At 40.3% G+C, this 24,043-nt stretch overlaps 1 protein-coding gene and 1 pseudogene across 1 annotated transcript in view; one reads left to right on the forward strand and one right to left on the reverse strand.

Moving 5' to 3' along the window:
* Positions 1 to 24,043, reverse strand: part of ASXL2 (ASXL transcriptional regulator 2) — a 146,261-nt gene that overhangs the window by 103,869 nt on the left and 18,349 nt on the right. The window contains exons 2-3 of the mRNA XM_030799482.1: positions 6,750 to 6,832; positions 6,125 to 6,127 (exon numbers count right to left, since the gene is read on the reverse strand). Of these exons, the coding sequence (XP_030655342.1) occupies positions 6,125 to 6,127; positions 6,750 to 6,832 (86 nt within the window). The remainder of the gene's footprint in view (positions 1 to 6,124; positions 6,128 to 6,749; positions 6,833 to 24,043) is intronic.
* LOC115831589 lies at positions 18,602 to 18,701 on the forward strand (annotated as a pseudogene).

Below are 24,043 nucleotides of genomic sequence, written 5' to 3' on the forward strand. Positions count from 1 at the left end.
CTGGAGTTTGAATCACCTCTGACACTCCTGACAAATGGCATAGTTTGTAATGACAAGAAGAAATATGGGCTCAAGTCAGGAGAAACTTAAAAACAAACTGGGGCACTAGGTGCTCTTTGTTTCTCTGCAAATTGTAAAATCGGCATCATCAGACAAAAAGGAAAGCGCTTTTTTAAAAAGGCTATTTTATATACTGATGGCTAATGACAACCATTTTGCCATAACTGTTACTTTGATTCAAGGTAAAATAAAATTCTGAATCATTTCCCTTAGTAACTGAAGTATACCGTCAAAATGTACACAAAAATGGACACATCTCTCTGAATCTTTGGTTTTATTTCTAGCGTCTCAGGAGGGAAACAAAATACCTAACCATTCCTTCAATATTTAGATTCATACAAATGCACAGTATAATCCAGAATCAACACATGAGCTGTAATAATGAGAACAGAGGTTCTTTAAACAAACCCAATAAACAAAATCTCTACCCAATGAATAATATAGATTTTTAAAAAGCAAACTGTCTACAGAAAAACAAATGAGTAAAAGCTTACAAAATTGTTTTAAAGGTTCTAACAGTACTTCAAATTTGGAACAAGCAATTCTGTGTTGAAGAGCTCAACCCTAGGAAACCACTGCCACATTATCATTGGTATTTATGTAACAAACAGAAATTAGGTTATATTTTAGCCACAGAAAATTGAACAAGGAGGTGAGACGTCTCTCAACAAAATTCTTTTTACTATTTTTTATTTTATGAAATAACTGTTTATTGGTAAACAGTATAGGAATTAACTCTTCTCTACTTACAAATGACCAGATATCACAGCTACAGCATTTATCTATAGTATCAATAACTTTTCATGTCTTCTTGTTTTAACTGTTACAAAAAAACTAAGCTAATTTAAAGAACTCCACAATGCCTTTGCTATCGACTCTGACTACTAAGTATAACAGAAACAGTTCTTAACCTCTCCTGGCCTAAGTCGTGTCCTCCCATTTCACCTGAAACATCAAAACTTCTGTCTTTTTTCTTCCCTATTACTCCTATGGGAAATTCTATCTTTTTTTTTTTTTTTTTTTTTTTTAAGAGGCAGGGTCTTGCTTTGTTGCCCAGGGCTGGAGTGCAGTGGCACGATCACGGCTCACTGCAGCCTTGACCTCCTGGGCTCAAGTGATCCTCCTGCCTCAGCCTCCCAGCATATTTGGGAGGCTGGAGTTTGAATCACCTCTGACACTTCCTGAGGTGATTATTATTAATATACGAGGTACTAATAATACCTCATGTATTCATAGGACATCTATTCATGGGACTATAGGCCTGCACTACCATGTTCTCGCTATCTTGTTCAGGCTGGTCTCAAACCCCAGGCCCCAAGTCCCTCAAGTGATCCTCTCGTCTCAGCTTCCCAAAGTGTTGCAGTTACAGGCATGAGCCACCATGCCCAGCTTAAACTATCTTTAAAATTAGTGCATTAATGCATAAAAACAACATAATGGAATACAAAAAGTCACAGATACTGGTGGGGGAAAAATTTAAGGACCTTTTTCTTCCTATATTTTCTAAAATGCTGCTATGCTTTATAGTTATAAACAGGCATTTAATTTAAATATTATAATGCTTTTGTAAAAAAATAAAAAAGGAATTCATGTTTCTAATTAATTCTCAGAGTTCCATACTTCGGGTAGATGATTTCCAATCTTACTTACCACCTAACTTCTTAAAGGGGCTAGTACCTGAATCTTTCACAGCTAGGAGCCAACCACTTCTTTTTAAGTATTTTATTGGTTGGTTGAGGTAAAACCCATGTAACATAAAAGTTACCATTTTAACCGTTTTTAATCAGTGGCATTAAGTACATTAACAATGCTGTGCAACTGTCACCATCATCCATCTTCAGAACGTTTTCAACGTCTCTAACAGAAATTCTGTACTCATTTAACAGAAACTCACTATTCCCCACTACTCCAGTCTGTGGTAACCTCTATTCTACTTTCTCTCTATGAACTTACCTATTTTAGGTATCTCATGGAACTGGAGTCATATATTTGTCTTTTTGGGTCTGGCTTACTTCACTTAGCATAATGTTTTCAAGGTTCATCCATACTATACATGTATCAGAATTTTATACCTTCTTAAGACTGAATAATATTCCACTGTATGCATATATCTTATTTTGTTTATTCATTAATCTGTTCATAAATATTTCAGTTGTTACCACTTTAATAAATTTTAAAATCAAACAAAAATGGTATTGAATAATCTAGGCAAAATTCTTCAAAATGTAGGAGCCAACGGAAAAATATAAAGGGAGAAGAGCTCAAAGTCATGTATTGAGGTCCGAGGAATGAAAATAAAACAGTAAGTAGTCACACACCTTTGAGAAGCTTAGTATGTGTTTCATTCTGTAATCTTTCTAAAAACTTTTAAGAGTGTAAGACTACCAGCCGGGCATGGTGGCTCACGCCTGTAATCCCAGCACTTTGGGAGCCCAAGGCAGGAGGATCACCTGAGTCCAAGAGTTCGAGACCGGCCTGGGCAACATGGCGAAACCCTTGCCTCTACAAAAAAAATACAAAAATTAGCTGGGCATAGTGGCACATGCACCTCTCATCCCAGCTACTCAGGAGGCTGAGGTCATGGGACTGCTTGATCCCAAAAGGACAAGGCTGCAGTAAGGTGAGATTGCACCACTGCACTCCAGCCTAGGTGACAGAGTGAGACCCTGTCTCAGAAAAAAAAGACTACCATTTGCTACATCACAGCAGCAAGAGAATAATCTATAATTATATATGAATATGATCTTCCAACCAATAATACCTCATATACTCATTAACAAGTAGGTTTTAAATACTTGTTATGCATCATATGCTGAGGAGTGGGGAAAGATAATGTCACTGCCTCTGGAGCTACCTTAACATAACGTATAGAGAAACTGTATGATTTTTTTATAACCACAAACATATATAATTTCAAACCTTAGTGCTATGAAGAACACAGAACATGCCAGGCATGGTGGCTCATGCCTGTAATCCCTGCACTTTGGGAGGCCGAGGAGGGAAGATCATTTGAGGTCAGGAGTTCGAGACCAGCCTGGCCAACTTGGTGAAACCCTGTCTCTACTAAAAATACAAAAATTAGCTTTGGGAGGCCGAGGCGGGTGGATCACGAGGTCAGGAGATCGAGACCATCTTGGCTAACACAGTGAAACCCCATCTCTACTAAAAATACAAAAAATTAGCCGGGTGTGGTGGCAGGTGCCTGTAGTCCCAAGTACTTGGGAGGCTGAGGCAGAAGAATGGCGTGAACCCAGGAGGCAGAGCTTGCAGTGAGCCGAGATAGCGTCACTGCACTCCAGCCTGGAGGACAGAGCAAGACCGTCTCAAAAAAAAAAAAAAAAAAAAAAAAAAAATTAGCCAGGCATTGTGGCACGTGCCTGTAGTCCCAGCTACTCCGGAGGCTGAGGCAGAAGAATCACTTGAACCCGGGAGAAAGAGGTTGCAATGAGCTGAGATTGCGCCACTGCCCTCCAGCCTGGGCGACAAGAGCAAAACTCTGTCTCAAAAAAAAAAAAAAAAAGAAAAGAAAAGAACAAAGAACACTACAACAAACTAAAATAGGAAGATATGATCAAGACCAGTAAGCCAATCAAAATTGTCTCTGAAAAAGAGGTACCCAAATGGAGACCTAAAAGACTTAACTGTCCAATAGCTGAGTGAAAGCACATTCCCTGCTAAGGGTGGGTGGTCAGCATGTACTGCTTTGTTGTGCTGTAACTGCATTACCACAACATAGTTTAACCAGGAAAAGCTACTTTCAATTGTCACTATGTAAACCAGAAGCTATCTGATGATTCACATACTTTACTACCTTTTGAAAAAAAACTCTCCCGTTTTTTCCTGCTGTTTTTGTTTTTAATAATCTTTATTTATTTACTATTCCTGCTTGCTCCCTGGAAATGATCATGGTAAGTTTAAAGTCCCAGAGCCTTACTATGTTATAGCTGGATGATACTGACATTAAGACCTCCTGGCCTCAAGTGATCTGCCTGCCTCAGCCTCCTAAAATGCTGGGATTACAGGCGTAAGCCACTGTGCCTAGCCCACAAAAGGTACTTTTAAAAGCTAATTCTTCAAATGTGTGTAGCTAGATAGATAGACAGATAGATGTATATATCTATATATAAGCATATGTGTGTGTGTATGTGTGTGTGTGTATATATATATATATGTTTTTTTTTTTTTTTTTTTTTTGAGACGAAGTCTCGCTCTGTTGCCCAGGCTGGAATACACTGGTGCAATCTCAGCTCACTGCAACCTCCACCTCCCGGGTTCCAGCTATTCTCCTGCATCAGCCATCCAAGTAGCTGGGATTACACGCACACGTCACCACGCCTGGCTAATTTTTTTTTTTTTTTAATAGAGACGGGGTTTTGGCTGGGCACGGTGGCTCACACCTGTAATCCCAGCACTTTGGGAGGCCAAGGTGGGCGGATCACAAGGTCAGGAGATCAAGACCATCTTGGCTAACACGGTGAAACCACGTCTCTAATAAAAATACAAAAAACATTAGCCAGGCATGGTGGCAGGTGCCTGTAGTCCCAGCTACTCGGGAGGCTAAGGCAGGAGAATGGCGTGAACCTGGGAAGCGGAGATTGCAGTGAGCCAAGATGGCACCACTGCACTCCAGCCTGGGTGACACAGTGAGACTCCGTCTCAAAAAAAAAAAAAAAAAAATAGAGACGGGTTTTAACCATGTTGCCCAGGCTGGTCTCAAACTCCCGACCTCAGATGATCCGCCTGCCTCGGCCTCCCAAAGTGCTGGGATTACAGGCGTGAGCCACTGCACCTGGCCTTCAAATGCATTTTAGTGTTTTAATTTTAAAATGTTTACACTCAATTTTTCAGGGATGTGTTATATAAAGTAAGGTAAACTAACAAATTTTACTTTTTCATATCAATGAAGCAAACCTAATTTATTTCAACCTACTGAAGTTTGACTATAAATCAACAAAGAATTTAAACTGCTTTAGAAAGGGAGAGCCAATAAAAAAACTCAACTAGAATTTCACGTCAAAGAAAAGAAAACGAGTGCCCATAGTCCCAGCTTCAAGAGGCAGAGATGGGAGAATCACTTAAGGCCAGGAGTTGAAGGCTGCAGTACACCATGATCATGGCTGTGAACAGCTACTGCACTCGAGGCTGGGCAACACAATGAGACTCCATCTCTTTAAAAAAAAAAAAAAAAGAAAGAAAGAAAAAATGAGAAATAAAATCTAGAACATGCGATGGCTATTCATCAAGAAATACACTGTCCGTTTACAAATATTTGGGCATAGCTTACTGTTTCTCAATGGGAACACTATTGGCACCTGAGATGAAAAACTATTCAATGTGAAGCAACATCCAGCACAATGCAAGACATTTGGCATTCCTGTTACCTGCCCACTAAATGCCATTGTGTTCCCCTACCCCAATCACTGTGATAATCAAAAATAGCCCCCCAAAATTTTAACTCTTTCTCCAAGAGTGTTACACAATGCCACCTATAGTTGAAAACCAGCAGTAGTTTGAAAGCACTGCAAACTTTTCCTATCTTAATGAAAATCTAACATAGACTCCCAAATTTCTGTCTTAATATACAGAGCATAGTTAACATAATTTTAACATTTCTTGATGATAGAGAGTCTTGATTAAGAACATTTACGATTGGCCAGGCATGGTGGCTCACGCCTGCAATTCGAGCACTTTGGGAGGACAAAGCAGGCGGACTGCCTGAGCTCAGGGGTCCGAGAACAGCCTGGGCAAAATGGTGAAACCCTGTCTCTACTAAAAGTACAAAAATTAGGCATGGTGGTGTGTGCCTGTAATCCCAGCTACTCAGGAGGCTGAGGCAGCAGAATTGCTTGAACCCGGGAGGCAGAGTTGCAGTGAGCCAAGATCGTGCCACTGCACTCCAGCTTGGGCAAGAGTCAGACTCTGTCTCAAAAAAAAAAAAAAAAAAAACCACACACACACACACACACACACACACACACATTGACTATTAAGTATTACTGCAAATTTTTTTTTTTTTTTTAAGACAGCATCTTGCTCTGTCACCAAGGCTGGGGTACCATAGCACCTTCTTAGCACTCTGCAGCCTCGAACTCCTGGACTCAAGCAATCCTCCCACCTCAGCCTCCCAAAGAGCTGCGATCACGAGCATGAGCCACCATGCCTGGCCTGCTATTGTAATATAATAAGGTTCTTGGAAATTAAAGTCTATGTTATCTTTGATCCTGTATTAATGGCCCAAGTCTATCATATTTGAACCTGTTAAGACTATTATTTGACATATATACTGCTTTACAGTTCTTTTTTCATTTTATCCTTTTTAGCCAGCATTATTTCTTCTGGGACTATCTGTCCACCTCTAGGACTCTCCCGGTATGAGAGTAATTTTTATCACTAATGACCAAGTTTATTAAATCAAAAAGCCTGAAGTGATAGATGAAAGCTTGAAGATGGCTCCAGGTCTTCCTAAAAATTGAAGTGCATGGGCTTAAAGATAGCTACCCTCTAAGAATTGAACTTACTTCTGGTTTTAAAACTATGTAATGACTTAAAAAATGCCAAAGATCTGACAGCTGATCAGAACAAAGCATTTATTATTAAGTAATTAATCTTCAGGACTAAAGTATACTATTATATACTACCAAATACTCTGATCAAGTATTATAATTATTACTAATAATTAAATAACTCACCTGATTTCTTTTAGTCCTTCTCTCTGGATAACTTGAAGAATTTCTTTATGACTCATGGGTGTATTGGGGTATTTTTCTAAGACCTGAAAAACAAGTATATAATAATAAATTATTTCTTATTTCAAGTTACTATAATTCTATATATATATTTCTTATAATTATGTCTTAAAAGCTAAAATTAATAACCCAATTATTCACTATTAATACATATGCAATTGTTTACTTTCTACCTCCATCCCCACATCCCTTCACTATCTGTGATCTATTGCAAGCACATTAAGATTATCCATTTCCTGGTAAATGTATAGCAAAGCCTAGTAAATCATAGGTGCACAATAAATTCTTAACCAAAACAAGTAAACAATATGATTATAATAAAATTAAAGTAATATATGTGTTCTGGTTCTGGTAAAGACAGAGTAGGCAAAGTCCATTCTGTCTCTCCCACTGAATGCAACTAAAAACCTGGACAGAATGCATGAAGCAGCTATTTGAGGACTCCGAAAATGGTAGCAGGTGGCCTGGGGAGGAAAGCATAACTAGGAGTACCACACTAGTCCAGCAGTGAGTTTCCTGATTTTGTTTCCCTCTGGTAGCTCCTCTGAGCCTGGACTTAAAGGCAGCCCAAAACCCGGAACTGCAGACTAAGTGCAGGCAGAAAGTGCTCCAAGAGAAAAATATTTTTTGGTCTGAGGCATAGTAAAGAGGGCATTTCTAAAGGTTGGATAGAGGGAGAGAAAATTATCTGGGTTTTTCCCCCCTTTTCTTTTTCTCTGCCCTTGCCCCAGGCAATCCCTGGGAGCAGCTGTGGTAATACCAGCAGTGGCTAACCTTGCAAGGGGTCCTACAAGCAGGGGAGGAATTCCCATAATACATCTCGGCCAGGCACAGTGGTTCACGCCTGTAATCTCGGCACTTTGGGAGGCCGAGGTGGACAGATGACTTGAGGTCAGAAGTTCAAGACCAGCCTAGCCAATATGGTGAAACCCCATCTCTACTAAAAATACAAAAATTAGTCAGGCGTGGTGGTGAGTGCCTATAATCCCAGCTACTCAGGAGGCTGAGGCAGGAGAATCACCTGAACCTGGGAGACAGAGGTTGCAGTGAGCTGAGATCATGCCACTGCACTCCATCCTGGGCAACAGAGCAAGACTCCATCTCAAAAAAAGAAAAAAAAAAATTAGCAGGGCATGGTGGTGCAGGCCTGTAATTTTAGCTACTCGGGAGGCTGAGATGTGAGAATAGCTTGAACCTGGGAGGCAGAGGTTGCAGTAAGCTGAGATTGTGCCCCTGCACTACAGCCTGGGCAACAGAGCCTGTCTCAAAAATAGAAATAATGTCTAATATACAATTCTAACTTACTCAACACAGTTAGAGTAAGGAAATCAGCAACTCACAAGAGAAAAAACAAGCTATATACAACAATAAACCCAATGTGACACAGATGTTGGAATTATCAGGCAAAAGTAGCTATTATAACTATGCTTCAAGATGTCTGGTGAATATTCTTGAAACAAATAGCTAAGAGTCTCAACAGATACATATGTATATTTCATATATGTTTTATTTTGTTGTTTACACTTACATTTATATATGAAACAAAAATACAATAACCAGTAATATTTCCAAACATAATACAGCAAGATAAGTGGCAGCCAAAATTCAAATCCAAGTCTTGCACCACTATAGCACACTGTGTCCTGTGTTTGTAACTATTTTCTCATTTGGTCAGTCAGAAAATCCAACACATATTTCTGTGTATCATCTTCCTTGATCTCTCTGCTACATCTGACATTATTAAACTGTTCCCTTTGCAGACATCACCTCCTAGACTTTTCTTTTTCCCCAAAATATTTTTCTCAGTTTTCTTTGTAGATGTCTTTTTCTATGCCCATCCCTCAAATATTTTATAAACATCCATTTACCCCTTTTACTTTTCACTCCACCAAAATTTCCCTGAATAACATTAACTGCACCAAGCTTTCACCAATCACTCACATTTTGATGAATGAAGCGGCAGTCTGTTAAAAAACTATTAAAACCCTGTAAAACTTGGATATCCCATATGCATTTCAAACTTCAGATGTCCAAAGTTAAACTTACTGCCTTCATCCAAGGCCCATACAGAAAACTTTTATTTATTTATTGTCTATATACTAAAACTGTATTAAAGTACTGAAAATAAAAATACACCATGGACCTGGACAAATAGTTCACAAAAGGGTTAATATAACTGGATAATAACTATATGAAAAAGCATTTGCACACTGAAGTACTTACAGATGAAATCACATGATGTCTCGGACTTCAAAAAATATACAAGAAGTTGCGGGTTTAAATATAGCAAGATTGACCACAAACTGATAATTATAGAAGGTAAATGATAAACACAAAGATATTCACTATATTATTGTCCACTTTTGTGTACATATTCAATATCCTATAAACATTTATGAAGCAAATGAAATACAGTATTTGACTTTACTAGCAATCAAATATAATACATTTTAATGTGGGTTTTTTCCTGCCAATTTAAATGGCAAAAACATGGTAATAATAAACACCATGAAATGGCTATGTATGCACACATACATCTGTCCAAGGAGCTAGAAAACTGAAATTAATAAATATTTCTAGAGTGTCATTTCTCTGGCATATCAAATCTTAACTGAAAGGGGACTATTAAATCAATGTCGGAATGAGCCACATTCAACTGAAAATATTTATATTATCCATGGTAATGGTAAAAATTAATACTTTCTAATATATTCTGCAAAACAAGGAATTAAGTTATTTTAATATTTTAATGTGTTTTAAACATCATAAGATGTTAAGATATTAGAAGTGGAGACTGGCTGGGTGCAGTGGCTCACACCTGTAATCCCAGCACTTTGGGAGGCCGAGATGGGTGGATCACAAGGTCAGGAGATGGAGACCATCCTGGCTAACATGGTAAAACCCCGTCTCTACTAAAAATACAAAAAAATTAGCCGGGCGTGGTGGCAGGCGCCTGTAGTCCCAGCTACTCGAGAGGCTGAGGCAGGGAAATGGCGTGAACCCTGGAGGCGGAGCTTGCAGTGAGCCGAGATTGGGCCACGGCACTCCAGCCTGGGCGACAAGAGCAAGACTCCATCTCAAAAATAAACAAATAAATAAATAAATAAAGCGGAGACCAAAAATTATGTCATTTTAATAAGGATTTCACTGATTTCCAAGATGCTCCGTACTTTAATCAAACACAGTAAACCAGTTGGTTAAAACTACTTAAGGAGGCCAGGCACGGTGACTCAGGCCTGTAATCCCAGTACTTTCGTAGGCCAAGGCAGGCAGATCACCTGAAGCCAAGAGTTCAAGACCAGCCTGGCCAACGTGGTGAAACACCGTCTCTACTAAAAATACAAAAATTAACTGAGCATGGTGGCAGGTGCCTGTAGTCCCGGCTACTACGGAGGCTGAGGCAGGAAAACCGTTAGGACCAGGAGGCGGAGGTTACAGTGAGATGAGATCGTGCCACTGCGCTCCAACCTGGATGACAAGAGCGAAACTCCGTCTCAAAAAAAAAAAAAATTTATATATATATATATGGAATATGTATTTTCTTTTAAAAAGTGTTTATCACAAGTTCCTTTAAATGCTAGGCATTTAGAATTAGTTTTTTTTTAGGCCAGGTACAGTGGTTCACACCTGTAATCCCAGCACTTTGGGAGGCCAAGGGGGGCAGATCACTTGAGGCCAGAAGTTCAAGACCAGCCTGGCCAACATGGAGAAACCCTGCCTCTGCTAAAAACACACACAAAAAGCTAGCTGGGTGTGGTGGTGGGTGGGCACCTGTAATCCCAGTTACTCAGGAGGCTGGTTCAAGAATTCAAGAATCGCTTGAACCCAGGAGGCAGAAAAAAAAAGTTTTTTTTTTTGGTTTTTTTTTTTTTTGAGACAGGGTCTCACTGTATTGCCCAGGCTGGAGTGCGGTGGTGCAATCACAGCTCACTGCAACCTCCACCTCCCAGGCTCAAGGTATCCTCCCACCTCAGTCTCTTGAGTAGCTAGGACTATAGGCATGTGCCACCACACCTGGCTAATTTTTGTATTTTTTTGTAGAGACAGGGTTTAGCCATGTTGCCCAGGCCGGTCTCGAACTCCCAGGTTTTTGTACTTTTTGTAGAGATGGGGTTTTGCCATGTTGTCCAGGCTGGTCTCAAATTCCTGGGCTCAACATTCCACCTGCCTCAGCCTCCCAAAGTGCCAGGATTACAGGTGTGAGCTACCATGCCTGGCTTAGAATTAGTTTTAATTTAGAAAAGTATTACACTAAATTTTTTCAGACTACTTAAAGCTATAGTTTGGGGCAGAAAAAAATGTTTTTCAATTAAAGACTTAAATATTACACTTTTAAAACTTTTTATTATGGAAATCTAAAAACATTCACCAAATGAGAGAGAATATTACAATGAACCACCACATACCCATCACCCATTTTCAACAATTATCAACACATGGCCTATCTTGTTTCCTCCGTACCTTCAGCCACCCTCCGTCCACAAACTGGGTTATTCTGAAGCAAGCCTCAGACATTTCATTCATTATTATGGTAGTATACATCCCTGACAACAAGGACTTAAAATTTTTTTTTACACCTCAGAAAATGACTATAATTCCTTAATATCAAATTATTTAGTCAATGTCCCAAATTTACAGGGAAAAACCACTTTTTTAAAACGGTTTGTTCAAATCAATAGACCCACATATACTGCATTTGGCTAACACATGTCTTAAAGTATCTTTTAATCTATGGGTTTCTCTCACTTTTTCTCCCAATTTACTTACAGAAAAAAACTAGTAAACTGTATTGTAGTTACACACATTCTGTATTTTGCTAATCGTATGGTCCTCTGTCCCTTGCATTTCCTGAAAATTAGAATCGAAACCTAGAGGCTTGCTCAGATTCAGATTTTATTTTAGCAAGAAAACTTCATAGGCTTATGGTATACTTCCTACCACACCACATCAGAACACACAAAATATCTATGATCTCTTTTTTGAGATGCTAAGATATATCAGTGGGATAGATGTGGTCTATCTGATCCACTTATTATAAAGTTTCCCATCAGCATTTCAATCTAATTGTCTTAGCAGCCACCGATGATCACTATCTCCATCATTTTATTTACGGGCTGGGAAGTGCTGATAGTCCATTGTTCCTTTTTCATTTATAAGCCAGAGTCCTTTTAAAAATAAATGTTTTCCACTATCTATTTGGTTACCCGAGGTACAATTCATATTTAAAAAGCAGGATAAGGCTGCATGCGGTGGCTCACGCCTGTAATCCCAGCAGGCCAAGGCGGGTGGATCACCTGAGGTCAGGAGTTCGAGACCAGCCTGGCCAACATGGTGAAACCTCATCTCTACTAAAAATACAAAAATTAGCCGGGTGTGGGGGCACAAGTCTGTAATCCCAGCTACTCGGAAGGCTAAGGCAGGAGAATTGCTTGAACCCAGGAGGCGAAAGTTGTAGTGAGACAAGATTGCGCCACTGCACTCCAGCCTGGGCAACAAGAGCAAAACTCCTCCAAAAAAAAAGAAAAGGGCAGGATAAGCAACTTATTTTTGTATTTACTGTTTTCAGAATAATTAGCTGGTTTTCTGGCATGCTCCAAAGGTGATTTGGTTTCTGTTTCAAATACCACTATTAATATTATGAGTATCATTTTACAAAGTAGCATTATGGATTTAAATATATTTTTGTGCTTTAATTACTGTATTTCCTCACTTGTGAATTGGCTATTCATTGGCTATTGTCCACTTATATACCATTTGTGAGAGCTCTCTAATTTACATTAAATATATTAAAACATTTACTGTCACATTTACTATAAACCCTTTCTTCCAGTTTATTCTTCATCTTTTTATCACTATTGATTTTCCATGAAAGTTTTTATTAATTTTATGTATTGTAACTGACTGGTCTTTTCTATTTCTTTAAGTATGTTTACATTTACATGTAGCTTCCCTCCCTTTGATAGCTTAATACTTTTTCTGTATTCGTTTACATTTAACTCTTATAAATTCACATAAGAAAAAGTGCATGGGCCGGGCTCAGTCATGACCAGCCTGGCCAACATGACCAAACCCTGGTTCTACTAAAAATACAAAAATTAGCTGGGTGTGGTGGCACACGCCTGTTATCCCAGCTACGTGGGAGGCTGAGGCACGAGAATCGCTTGACCCTGGGAGGTGGGGGTTGCCATGAGCCAAGATCGTGCCACTGGACTCCAGCCACGGTGACAGAGTGAGACTCTGTCTCCCCCACCAAAAAAAGAAAGAAAATGTGCATGGATAGAAATGAGAAAAATGTGCAGACACACTAGGAAAAAACCAAGAGGGAGAGAATGAGGGAAAAAAACCCTTTCTTGGCCACATATATTACTGAGCAAACATGCTGTATGAACCATTACATTATCTTACCACAAGTGGAAAAGACTACAGTAGTTTTGCAAAACTGTTAGCTTACGTTAACCACAGGAGGGCAGTGTTTACCAAACAAAACCTCATTCCACTGAACTGCTCATGGAACTTTAAAGGACAATTTTTAGAAACTACTTTATGACAATATGAATAACCACTCAGAATAACTAAAATCAACACTACATAGATTTAAAGCTAGATTTTTAAAGGGTGCTTAACATATTTACTTCTTAGCTTGTAGATTCCCAATTCAGTTAATAAAAAGGATTTAAAAATTATATTTTCTGAACACTCAAGAATAACTGAGTTGCCTCTAAGATTCAAGTTTGATTCTAGACTAAATAAGGGGAATATTTCAATTATTGTTACATTATGAGTTCATTCCAGATATACAGATGTGCAGAGTCTGAATTTCGTATAATGTATATGACTGCTACATTTTAAATGTCCAAATAAGTAACATAGTGATCTTTATATAGAGTTCTATCAGTGTTATAAGGCTCATTTACTGCCCAAAAGCTTTAATTAGGGTAACTTGTGCCATACCAGTAAATCAGATCAGCCAATATAGAGTGAGAAGAGATGAGGGCTTCTGCTATAGAACAATATATCAACGTTTAACAGCCAGAGGAAAAAAACTAGGAAATAAACTAAGTGACCAGAGAGATAAGAAGAAAACCAGAAAACACTGGTGTTTCAGAAAAGACAAAAGTATTCTAAGGTTTAGGTGGTCAACAATGTCAAATGCTGCCTAGAAGCTAACACAAATGTATCCCCTGTATTTGTCAACAAAGGGATGTTTAATTAGCTCTGTAAATTCCGATTCCACTTAATGCAGAGGGAAGAAATCAGACGTGAGGGGATTTAGCACTGACTGGGAGTCTAAAGGTAGTAATAGGGGATTAAAACAACTCTTTCTAGGACAATAAAGGAAACAGAAAATGTGGAATTGAGGAATAATTGTTCTGTCAAATGAAGTTTCACTGAACCAGGATAAGGGAGACCCAAATATCCCTGCATATTCCATCTTCCCCCTTTCCACCATGAGAGGCAAGTAATTTCAGATACAGTTTTTGACAAATCCCTCACTATCTGATCCTGAGGTACTAGTTCTGATTTGACACTCAAGAACAAAATGAATTCAGAGGATGTGGTTTCCCTCAGCTACCAGACTCACTATACAAACACTAACCTGAGTTCAGGAGCTCAACACATGAGAGTAACAAGGAACAGGGTATTTAGACAGAAATGTTATCTAACAGAGCCTTTGGAGGAAAGAGGGAAAAAGTCCTTACCTGACTGTTTAGCAGTTATCTATTGATCACTACCTGTGTCCTGAGATGCACTTTTCTGTTCAGCTTCTGTCACGCTAGACTCTCGTGGTTCACTCTACTCTACCTCTCTACTAGCAACTTCCTCATTCTCCACAGTCTTTTAATGTTGGTCTTCTTCAGGATTCTTTTCTCCTCAATGTCTGCTCTCCTTGGACATTTTCATCCTCCCATGCCTTCAAAAATAGCTATGCTCCTATAGCAGCACCCTATACATCCCCAGTACTGCTTATCACAGTGCACTGGTTTTTTGTTTTTGAGACAGGGACTCACTCTGTCGCCCAAGGTGGTGTGCAGTTTCATAGCTGGAGTACATGATCATAGCTCACTGCAGCCTCGAACTCCTGGGCTCATGCAATCCTCCTGCCTCAGCCTCCCAAATAGCTAGGACTACAAGTGTGAGCCACCATGCCCAGCCTTATTCATCTAGTATTACTAGTGCCTATGATATGACACATCTAAAACACTTAATGGTTGGCTGATGGAATTAGGAACATATGTGGCAAGATTAGCTTCAGACACTAGTAAAAATGCCTCTTTTAAAAGGTGAGGGAAAATGCAAATAAATTTACAGATTTGGGCGCAGAAACTTGAGCGTAAAAGTAGCTGAGAATACTTAAATACCAAATCTATGCAGAGAGGCACCTACAGATATACAGAGATTACAGAAGCTGACTTTGTAAGCTCATGGGCATAGTTTACCTAGGGGTCCCTCAATTCTGAACAGCTCTATCAAGTCACTTGGGTTTAGTCTTTCCTAGCTTGGACTCTTTTAATTATCCAAAAAGTCTGGAGGTTATACACACTCCCTAGTTCAAGAAAAAAAGCTCTCAACCAAACTCTCTTCAAACTCTGAAGAGTTAATAACACTAACAGTTAATACTTATCTAGCATTTAACTGCCAAGCACTATTGTAAGTGATTTAGATATATTAGCTTATTTAACCTTTACAATAAACCTAAGAGGTAGATACTATTAGCCCATTTTCTTCAGATGTGAAAACTGAGGTGCAGAGAAATTAAATAACTTGCCTAAGGTTTTGTCAGCTAATTAATGAAAAGAGCCACTGCTGCTGCTGAGTTGTCCAACTTGTCATCAGCAGAATCCAACTCTCAGAACCCTGTTATAATTCCTCAAAAAGAAGAGCCAATCATTTCAGTGGCTCTGAAGGTGACAGCAATTTGTAGCTTAACCTAGCAGGTGCTCCTCGGTGCTTCCACATCTAACGATAAAAGGCAAGTACGGCATATGGCAAAGGCACGATATGGAAAAGAGAAATAGGGGCTTCGATTCCTCAGGAATGATGGCTTCAGGCAAGCAACCTTGATCAGCTGCAGTCTGGCCATGAGTGATGCAAATCTAGACTAGGCAGTGGCAGAGAGAGATGATGAATATCAACATGGCCTTGGAACCAGCTACTGCAGCAGAGACTATGACCTATTCCACTAATCCTCTATAGTAAGCCATTTTAAGAGACAGCTGCCAGCGTCTGTCTTGAGGAATTGATGTCAAGAACAGGCTTACTGTGGAGCACAAGCCATTAAGAAACACACCCAAATAGAAACTTCCAGTGTCCTGCAACATGCATATCCCTCAAGAACCTCCTCAGCTCTGGCAGACAGTGTTTCTCACACACTGCCAGCATGCCACCTTCACTCATGCTGCTCTGTATCTGACATACCTTCCCTACTCCTTTTGACAGCTACCTCAAAGTTTATCTACCACTTAACAAAATAACAAAGACTTTTAAACTGGTAATATTAAATTCTTCAAGAGTTGAGTAAGACAGGCACATACACACTAAACAGTGGAGAGGGTAAAATGATACACCTTTATAGATAGTAATTTGGTAACACGCCAGGCGCAGTGGCTCACATCTGTAATCCCAGCACTTCTTGCAAGGCCGAGGTGGGTGGATTGGTTTGAGCCCAGGAGTTAGAGACCAGCCTGGGAAACATGGTGAAACCCTATCCCTACTAAAAATATAAAAATTAAGCTCACATCTGTAATCTCAGCACTTTGGAAGGCCAAGGCGGGCAGATTCCCTGAGGTCAAGAGTTCGAGACCAGCCTGGCCAACATGACAAAACCCCGTCTCTACTAAAAACACAAAAATAAGCTGGGCGTGGTGGTGCATGCCTGTAATCTCAACTTGGGAAGCTGAGGCAGGAGAATCGCTTGAATCCAGGAGGTGGAGGTTGCAATGAGCTGAGATAATGCCACTGCACTCCAGGCTGGGCGACAGAGTGAGACTCTGTCTCAAATAAATAAATAAAAATATAAAAATTAGCCGGGCATGCTGGCACACACCTGTGGTCCCAGCTACTCAATAGGCTGAGTGGGAGGATTGCTTGATCCCGGGAGGCAGAGGTTGCAGTGAGCCAAGATCGTGCCACTACACTCTAGCCTGGGTGACACAGTGAGACCCTGTCTCAAAAAAAGAAAAAAAAAATTGGTATTAATTTCAAGAGCCTTTCAAAGACTGACACCCTCTTCCCCAGTAACCCTTCTTCTATCAAAGCAAAGTAATAGAAATACATGAGGCCTAGGCACAAAAATGTTACTGCAGTATTATTTGTAACGAAGTTAAAAAAATAATCTAAATAATACCGAATTAAGTTTAAAAAAAATCTAAATAATACCGAATACTAAGATAATCAAGTAATTTAACTCCCCTTCCAAAGAGATCCTTAGTACATGAGCAAAAAGAGAGCACAGCCCTCTTTATCTTTGGGCTCCTCAAATTGGACAATACCCAAAACGTAAGAGAAACCCAGTAAATTATTCCTAAATTGAAAATATATTGTTATTAAAAATGCTTTTAAGGAGCATTTCCAAAGATAAGGAAATGCTTATGAATGCAAAATTGAATACACAATAAGATTTTGATTAAATTTTAAAAACAGACAAGATTAGAAATAAATATACAAATATTAATAACATGACATTAGATCAGAGTGTTAATTTATAATTCAGGCCCACAGTATAAACAGGATTCAGGATTCCATGAACCCCTTTGGAATCAGATATAGTATTTAGTGTTTATATCTTTTTCTGGGGAGAAGATCCATAGTTTTCATCAAGTTCTAAAGGGACGGTGGCGCCTGTAGTCCCAACTACTTGGGAGGCTGAGGCAGGAGAATCGCTTGAACCCGGGAGGCAGAGGTTGCAGTGGGCTGAGATCCCGCCATTGCACTCCAGCCTGGGCAACAAGAGTGAAACTTCATCTAAAAAAAAAAAAAAAAAAAAAAAAAAAAAAAAAAAAAAAAAAAACAAAGAAAAAAGAAAACCTCAAAAACCACAAAGTGTCCCAACTTACTTTCTGATTAAAATGCAAGAAGAGCGGTGGGGTGCGGTGGCTCACGCCTGTAATCCCAGCACTTTGGGAGAGAGCAGTGGGCGGATCACCTGAGGTCAGGAGTTAGAGACCAGCCTGGCCAACATGGTGAAACCTAGTGTCTACTAAAAGTACAAAAATTACCCAGGCGTGGTGGCACGTCCTTGTAGTCCCAGCTACTCGGGAGGCTGAGGCATGAGAATCGCTTGAACCTAGGAGGAGGAGGTTGCAGCGAGCTGAAATTGCGCCACTGAACTCCAGCCTAGGCGACAGTGCGAGACTCTGTCTCAAAAAAAAAAAAAAAAAAAAAAAAAAGGGCAAGAAAACCATAAAAAAAATCCCTTATAATCATTTTTTATCTCTAACCCTAAAAAGTCTTGGATCAAGAAGGAAATCACAATTATGATATCTACCTAAGAGAAGTAAAAGAAAGGTATAATTATGGAAAAGGAAACAATTTATTATTTGTAGATGTCTGATACTCTTAAAATAATTGATCTTTTTACTATAGTTGATTTGAACAAATATCTAAGCACCTACTACAGCTGCATTTCCTAATAAGTCATCCAAAATACGGCTGTACTATGACTACCCAAACTTATACTCTACTATCCTCAATATATGAGCTCCACAAGATTAAGTTAGTCCAATTCCAAGGTCCCTCAAAAATACTTCTCACATATGCCTTTGGTAATGAAGCTATCCTGTTAAAATGCCATTTTTGTGCTCCCTTCTGCAGCACACATACTAAGAACATGCAGAGAAGATCAGCAGGCCCCTGCACAAGGATGACATGCAAATTCATGAAGCATTTTGTATTTTTAAAAATAATAAAAATTTAAAAAATAAAATGCCGTTTTCTCCCCAAACCCATTATTAATGTATAATCTTTTTTAAGGGTCCAGAATGACAGCTATGTCCAGAATGACTGTTCTAAGAGAAAGGCATAATTTTTACTGTTAGTTGTTGTGGGTCCATGGACTCCATAAAGCCTAAGGTAAATTTGTTTTTAGGAGTTTACCTACCATTCAACATTCTTCTGCTAAAAAGGCCCTGATTTCCTTTTGGAGATCCATCCCCTACTCCATTCTCAATCCATACAGTGGAAAGCAACACTAGCAGTAACACATGAAACCCAATTAGCACTTCCCATCCTCTTGACCACAGTAAATAATTTACTAATGGGAAGAAGTCTTAAGTCAAGGGTAAAGGGCAGAATAAGAGAAAAATTAAAACTTTGTTCACTCCAGCAACCACTGGAGTTAAATCTCCATGACGTGAGGCTATTTAGCTAACAGCTTTCTTGCTCCACACAGAGTTTGAGGATCAAATTAACACCCCAAACAAAAAGAGACAGAAACAAGGCCGGGCGCGGTGGCTCACACCTGTAATCCCAGCACTTTGGGAGGCCGAGGCAGGCAGATTGCGAGGTCAGATCGAGACCATTCTGGCTAACACGGTGAGACCCCGTCTCTACTAAAAATACAAAAAATTAGCTGGGCGTGGTGGTGGGCGCCTATAGTCGCAGCTACTCGCGAGGCTGAGGCAGGGAACGGCGTGAACCTGGGAGGAAGAGGTTGCAGTGAGCCAAGATCGTACCACTGCACTCCAGCCTGGTGATGGGGCAAGACTCGGTCTCAAAAAAAAAAAAAAAGAGAGACAAACACAATTTTGATAATGCATTTATTTATTTATTTATTTAGAGACAGAGTCTCGCTCTGTCGGCCAGGCTGCAGTGCAGTGGCGTAATCTCAGCTCACTGCAGTGGCATGATCTCAGCTCACTGCAGCCTCCGTCTCTCAGGTTCAAGCAATTCTCCGACCTCAGCCTCCCACTCGAGTAGCTGGGATTACAGGCATGCGCCACCATACCTAATTTTTGTTTTTTGAGACAGAGTCTCACTTTGTCGCCAGGCTGCAGTGCAGTGGTGCAATCTCGGCTCACTGCAACCCCCGCCTCCTGGGTTCAAGCGATTCTCCTGCCTCAGCCTCCCAAGTAGCTGGGACTACAGGTGCGTGCCACCATGCCCAGCTAATTTTTGTATTTTTATTAGAGATGGGGTTTCACCATGTTAGCCAGACTGGTCTCAAACTCCTAACCTCAGGTGATCCGCCCACCTCAGCCTCCCAAAGTGCTGGGATTACAGGTGTGAGCCACTGCACACCTGGCCTATACTTTTTTTTTTTGACACCAGTGTTTATTTCAGGAAGCAGGTCTGGAAGACCTGGGTCTGTCCAGTGGAGTCCTGGAGCCTCCAGCTTCTCACTTGGCCTTCGGGTTACAGAACTTGTATCCAGCAAAGACAGCCTTGTCCCCAAGAGCCTCCTCGATCCTCAAATGAATTGGCTGTATTTGGCCAGATGCTCCAAGGGGTAGGGGGCGCCAGTCTTGATCTGTCCTGTGCAGAGCCCCACCACAAGGTCAGCAATGAAAATGTCCTCAGTCTCCCCAGAGTGGTGGCTCACCATCACCCCTCAGCCGTTAGAGTGAGCCAGTTTGCATACCTGGATCAATTCGGTCACCGAGCCAATCTGGTTGACCTTCAGCAGCAGACAGCTGCAGGCCTTCTTCTCAAAGGACTGGGCAATCCTCTTGGGGTTGGTGACTGTCAGGTCATCCCCCACAATCTGGATGTCCACCCCTGAGAGGAAGGAGGTCCAAGTGGCCCAGTCATTCTGGTCAAAGGGGTCCTCGATGGAGACGAGTCTAGGTGGCAGCTGGGACAGTGTCCTATACCTCATTTTTAATACTACATAGGCTACAAGTTCTAGAATAATGCCAAATAACAGTAATGATAGCAAGTTTCTTCATCACATGTCTAATTTTTTCATATACTTGTCTCTAGCAATTTACCATCATTGTGTTATTGGCTGTTAGTTTGATTTTTTTGGGGGGGGGTGGGGGGAGATGGGCAGCTTTTCTCAATAAAGCAATTCAAAAAACAAGGCTCTTTCCAATATGTGGTAAGCCATGTGGTGAGCCATGTGGTGAGCCATGGAGTTCTTCTGTATCTAACCCGAAAAGAGAACACATAGAAAAAGCACACCCTATTCTTGAGTACCTTGGCTAGGAAGTGACACGTATTACTTCTGCTCACATTCTACTACAAAAATAGTCACTTGGCACTATCTAGACACAAGAGAGTCTAGAAAATAAAATCTTCATCTGGGTAGCTGGGACAAGGATTGTACCTATACGTACCCATCTTTACATACAGTTTTCATCACTGACCTAGTAATTTAATGAATCAATAATTTTCTAATAACAAAGTAGCTTTGCATTCATGGAATAAACTTCCAATTAATCATGGAGCTACACTGGCTACCTCATCATTCCTAGACTAAGGCAGGCACTCTCCTGCTTCAGAATCTTTGCACTATCTACTCCATCCATGTAGAATGCTCTTTTCCTGGATGTATGCAAAGCTTCACTGCCTTCACATGTTTGGTCAAATGTCAGCTTCTCAGTGAAGCATTCCCTGACTGTTCTATTTAAATTATGAACTACTTCAAAACCAGCCCAGCATTCCCCAGTCATCCAGCTTTCCCTTTCCCCACAGGACTTACCACTAACATACTATACACTGTAATTTACTTATTTACCATGTTGTCCATCTTTCACCCCTACCTACGAATCTGTTAAATTCCATGCAGGCAGGGATTTTTATTTTACTTTATTTATTTATTTTTTTTTTGAGACAGAGTCTGTCTCTGTCACCCAGGCTGAAGTGCAGTGGCGCGGTCTCAGCTTACTGCAATCTCTACCTCCTGGGTTCAAGCAGTTCTGTAGGCAAGGATTTTACTTTTCCTCATTTGTTCACGGCTACATCTACAGATCCTAGAGCAGTGCCTGGCATATAGTAAGTGCTCAATAAATATTTAACTACATTCAATGCTGAATACAATGAATCTCCACATACATGACACTGAGATTTAGTGTTTGCAAATTGATCCTACCCTAAGCCAACCTAAGACAATTACCAAAGAACTGCTCCCTCCATTTGCTTACAGATACAAACAACTGATTCTTTTAAATTGATAATATTTATAATATTTCCCTTGGTCTCGGCCTAAATCTCTTATCCTATATAGCGAAAGCCAGAAAAGGTTTCAGAACAAAATGACAAAATGGCCTCTCCATCACAAACCAGGGTATATTAATTTGGTGCCTTCCTTTATTCCATAGCGGCCATGTCCTCCTCATCTCCATTGTGTCTACATTCCAAAAAAAAAAAAATTTTTTTTTGGACAGGCACAATGGCTCATGCCTGTAATCCCAGCACTTTGGGAGGCCGAGGTGGGCGGATCATGAGGTCAAGAGATGGAGACCATTCTGGCCAACATGGTGAAACCCCATCTCTACTAAAAATATAACAATTAGCCGGGCGTGGTAGTACATGCCTGTACTCTCAGCTACTCATGAGGCTGAGGCAGGAGAATTGCTTGAACCCAGGAGGTGGAGGCTGCAGTGAGCCAAGAACACGCCACTGCACTCCAGCCTGGCGACAGAGCGAGACCCCACCTCAAAAAAAAAAAAAAATTTTAAAGCCTAATATAAAGAGGGAAATTGATAAAGGGAAGAAATGGTGACAAAGTGAACATAAGTAGAAATCTAATTTTTTTTTTTTTTTTTTTGAGATGGAGTTTTGCTCTTTGTTACCCAGGCTAGAGTGCAGTGGTGTGATCGCAGCTCACTGGAACCTCCGTGTCCTGGATTCAAGCGATTCTCCTGTCTCAGCCTCCCGAGTAACTGGGATTACAGGCACCTGCCACCACACCCAACTAATTTTTGTATTTTTAGTAGAGATGGGGTTTCACCATGTTGGCCAGGCTGGTCTCGAACTCCTGACCTCAGGTGATCTGCCTGCCTCGGCCTCCTGTAGTGCTGGGATTACAGGCGTGAGCCACCGTGCCTGGCCTTTTCTTTTTGAGATAGGGTTTTGCTATGTTGCCCAGACTGGTCTTGAATTGCTAGGCTCAAGTGATTCTCCCACCCTAGCCTCCCAAGTAGCTGGGACTGCAGGCACACACCACCACACTCAGCTAAAAAACCTGAATTTTACATGAAAAACTTCAGACTGAAATATATATTTAATTACTTATATTTTATACTTTTCTAACCATTTAAGGCAATATTATTTAATTATAGCTGAACTTCCCAGCTGTCTTATAACTTTTAAGCAAAAAGTGTTAACCTTAAAATATATCCCTTATGTGGCGAAACTGGTGATTTCATACATTGCTGGTGGCATTACAAATAGGTATATACCTTAAATAAAGCAACGTATCAAAGAAGCAAATTACAAGTAACCATATTTCTAATCTCTCCAAAAGAAATACCACAAAATATAGGGATGAGTTCCAATTCTTAAAATGGACTAAGCATATTCCACCCTGTCACTCCCACTGAATGTAGCTATACAACCTGGACAAAACGCAGAGAGGAGCTGAAGACTCTGCAAAGTAAACAGACTTTTCTTAAGCTCACATGGAATATTCACCAAGATGGACTACATTCTGAGCCATAAAACACACCGTAACAAATTAAAAAAAACAAATCATTTAATGTCTGTTCTCAGACTACAGTGGAATTTAACCAGAAATCATTAAGATAGTTGGAAAATCCCTAAATATTTGGAAATTAAACAGTACACTTCTAAATAACACATGGGTCAAATAAGAAATCTCAAAATAAGTTTCAAATATTTTGCCGGGCACGGTGGCTCACCTCTAATCCCAGTACTATGGAAGACCAAAGTGTGCAGATTGCTTGAGCTCAAGAGTTTGAGACCAGCCTGGGCAACATAGCAAAACATTGTCTCTTAAAAATAAAAATAAAAAATGCTCAGGCATGGTGGCTCATACCTGTAATCCCAGCACTTTGGGAGGCCGAGGCAGCCAGATCACCTGAGGTCGGGAGTACTGACCAACATGGAGAAACCCCATCTCTACTAAAAATACAAAATTAGCCGGGGGTTGTGGCGCATGCCTGTAATCCCAGCTACTCCAGAGGCTGAGGCAGAAGAATCACTTGAACCCGGGAGGCAGAGGTTGCAGTGGGCCAAGGTCGCGCCATTGCACTCCAGCCTGGGCAACAAGAGCGAAACTCTGCCTCAAAAATAAAAAAATAAAAAAAAATTGAAATAAATAAAAATATATATGTAAC

This window comes from Nomascus leucogenys, chromosome 19 (assembly GCF_006542625.1).
Source record: "Nomascus leucogenys isolate Asia chromosome 19, Asia_NLE_v1, whole genome shotgun sequence".
Taxonomy (NCBI): domain Eukaryota; kingdom Metazoa; phylum Chordata; class Mammalia; order Primates; family Hylobatidae; genus Nomascus; species Nomascus leucogenys.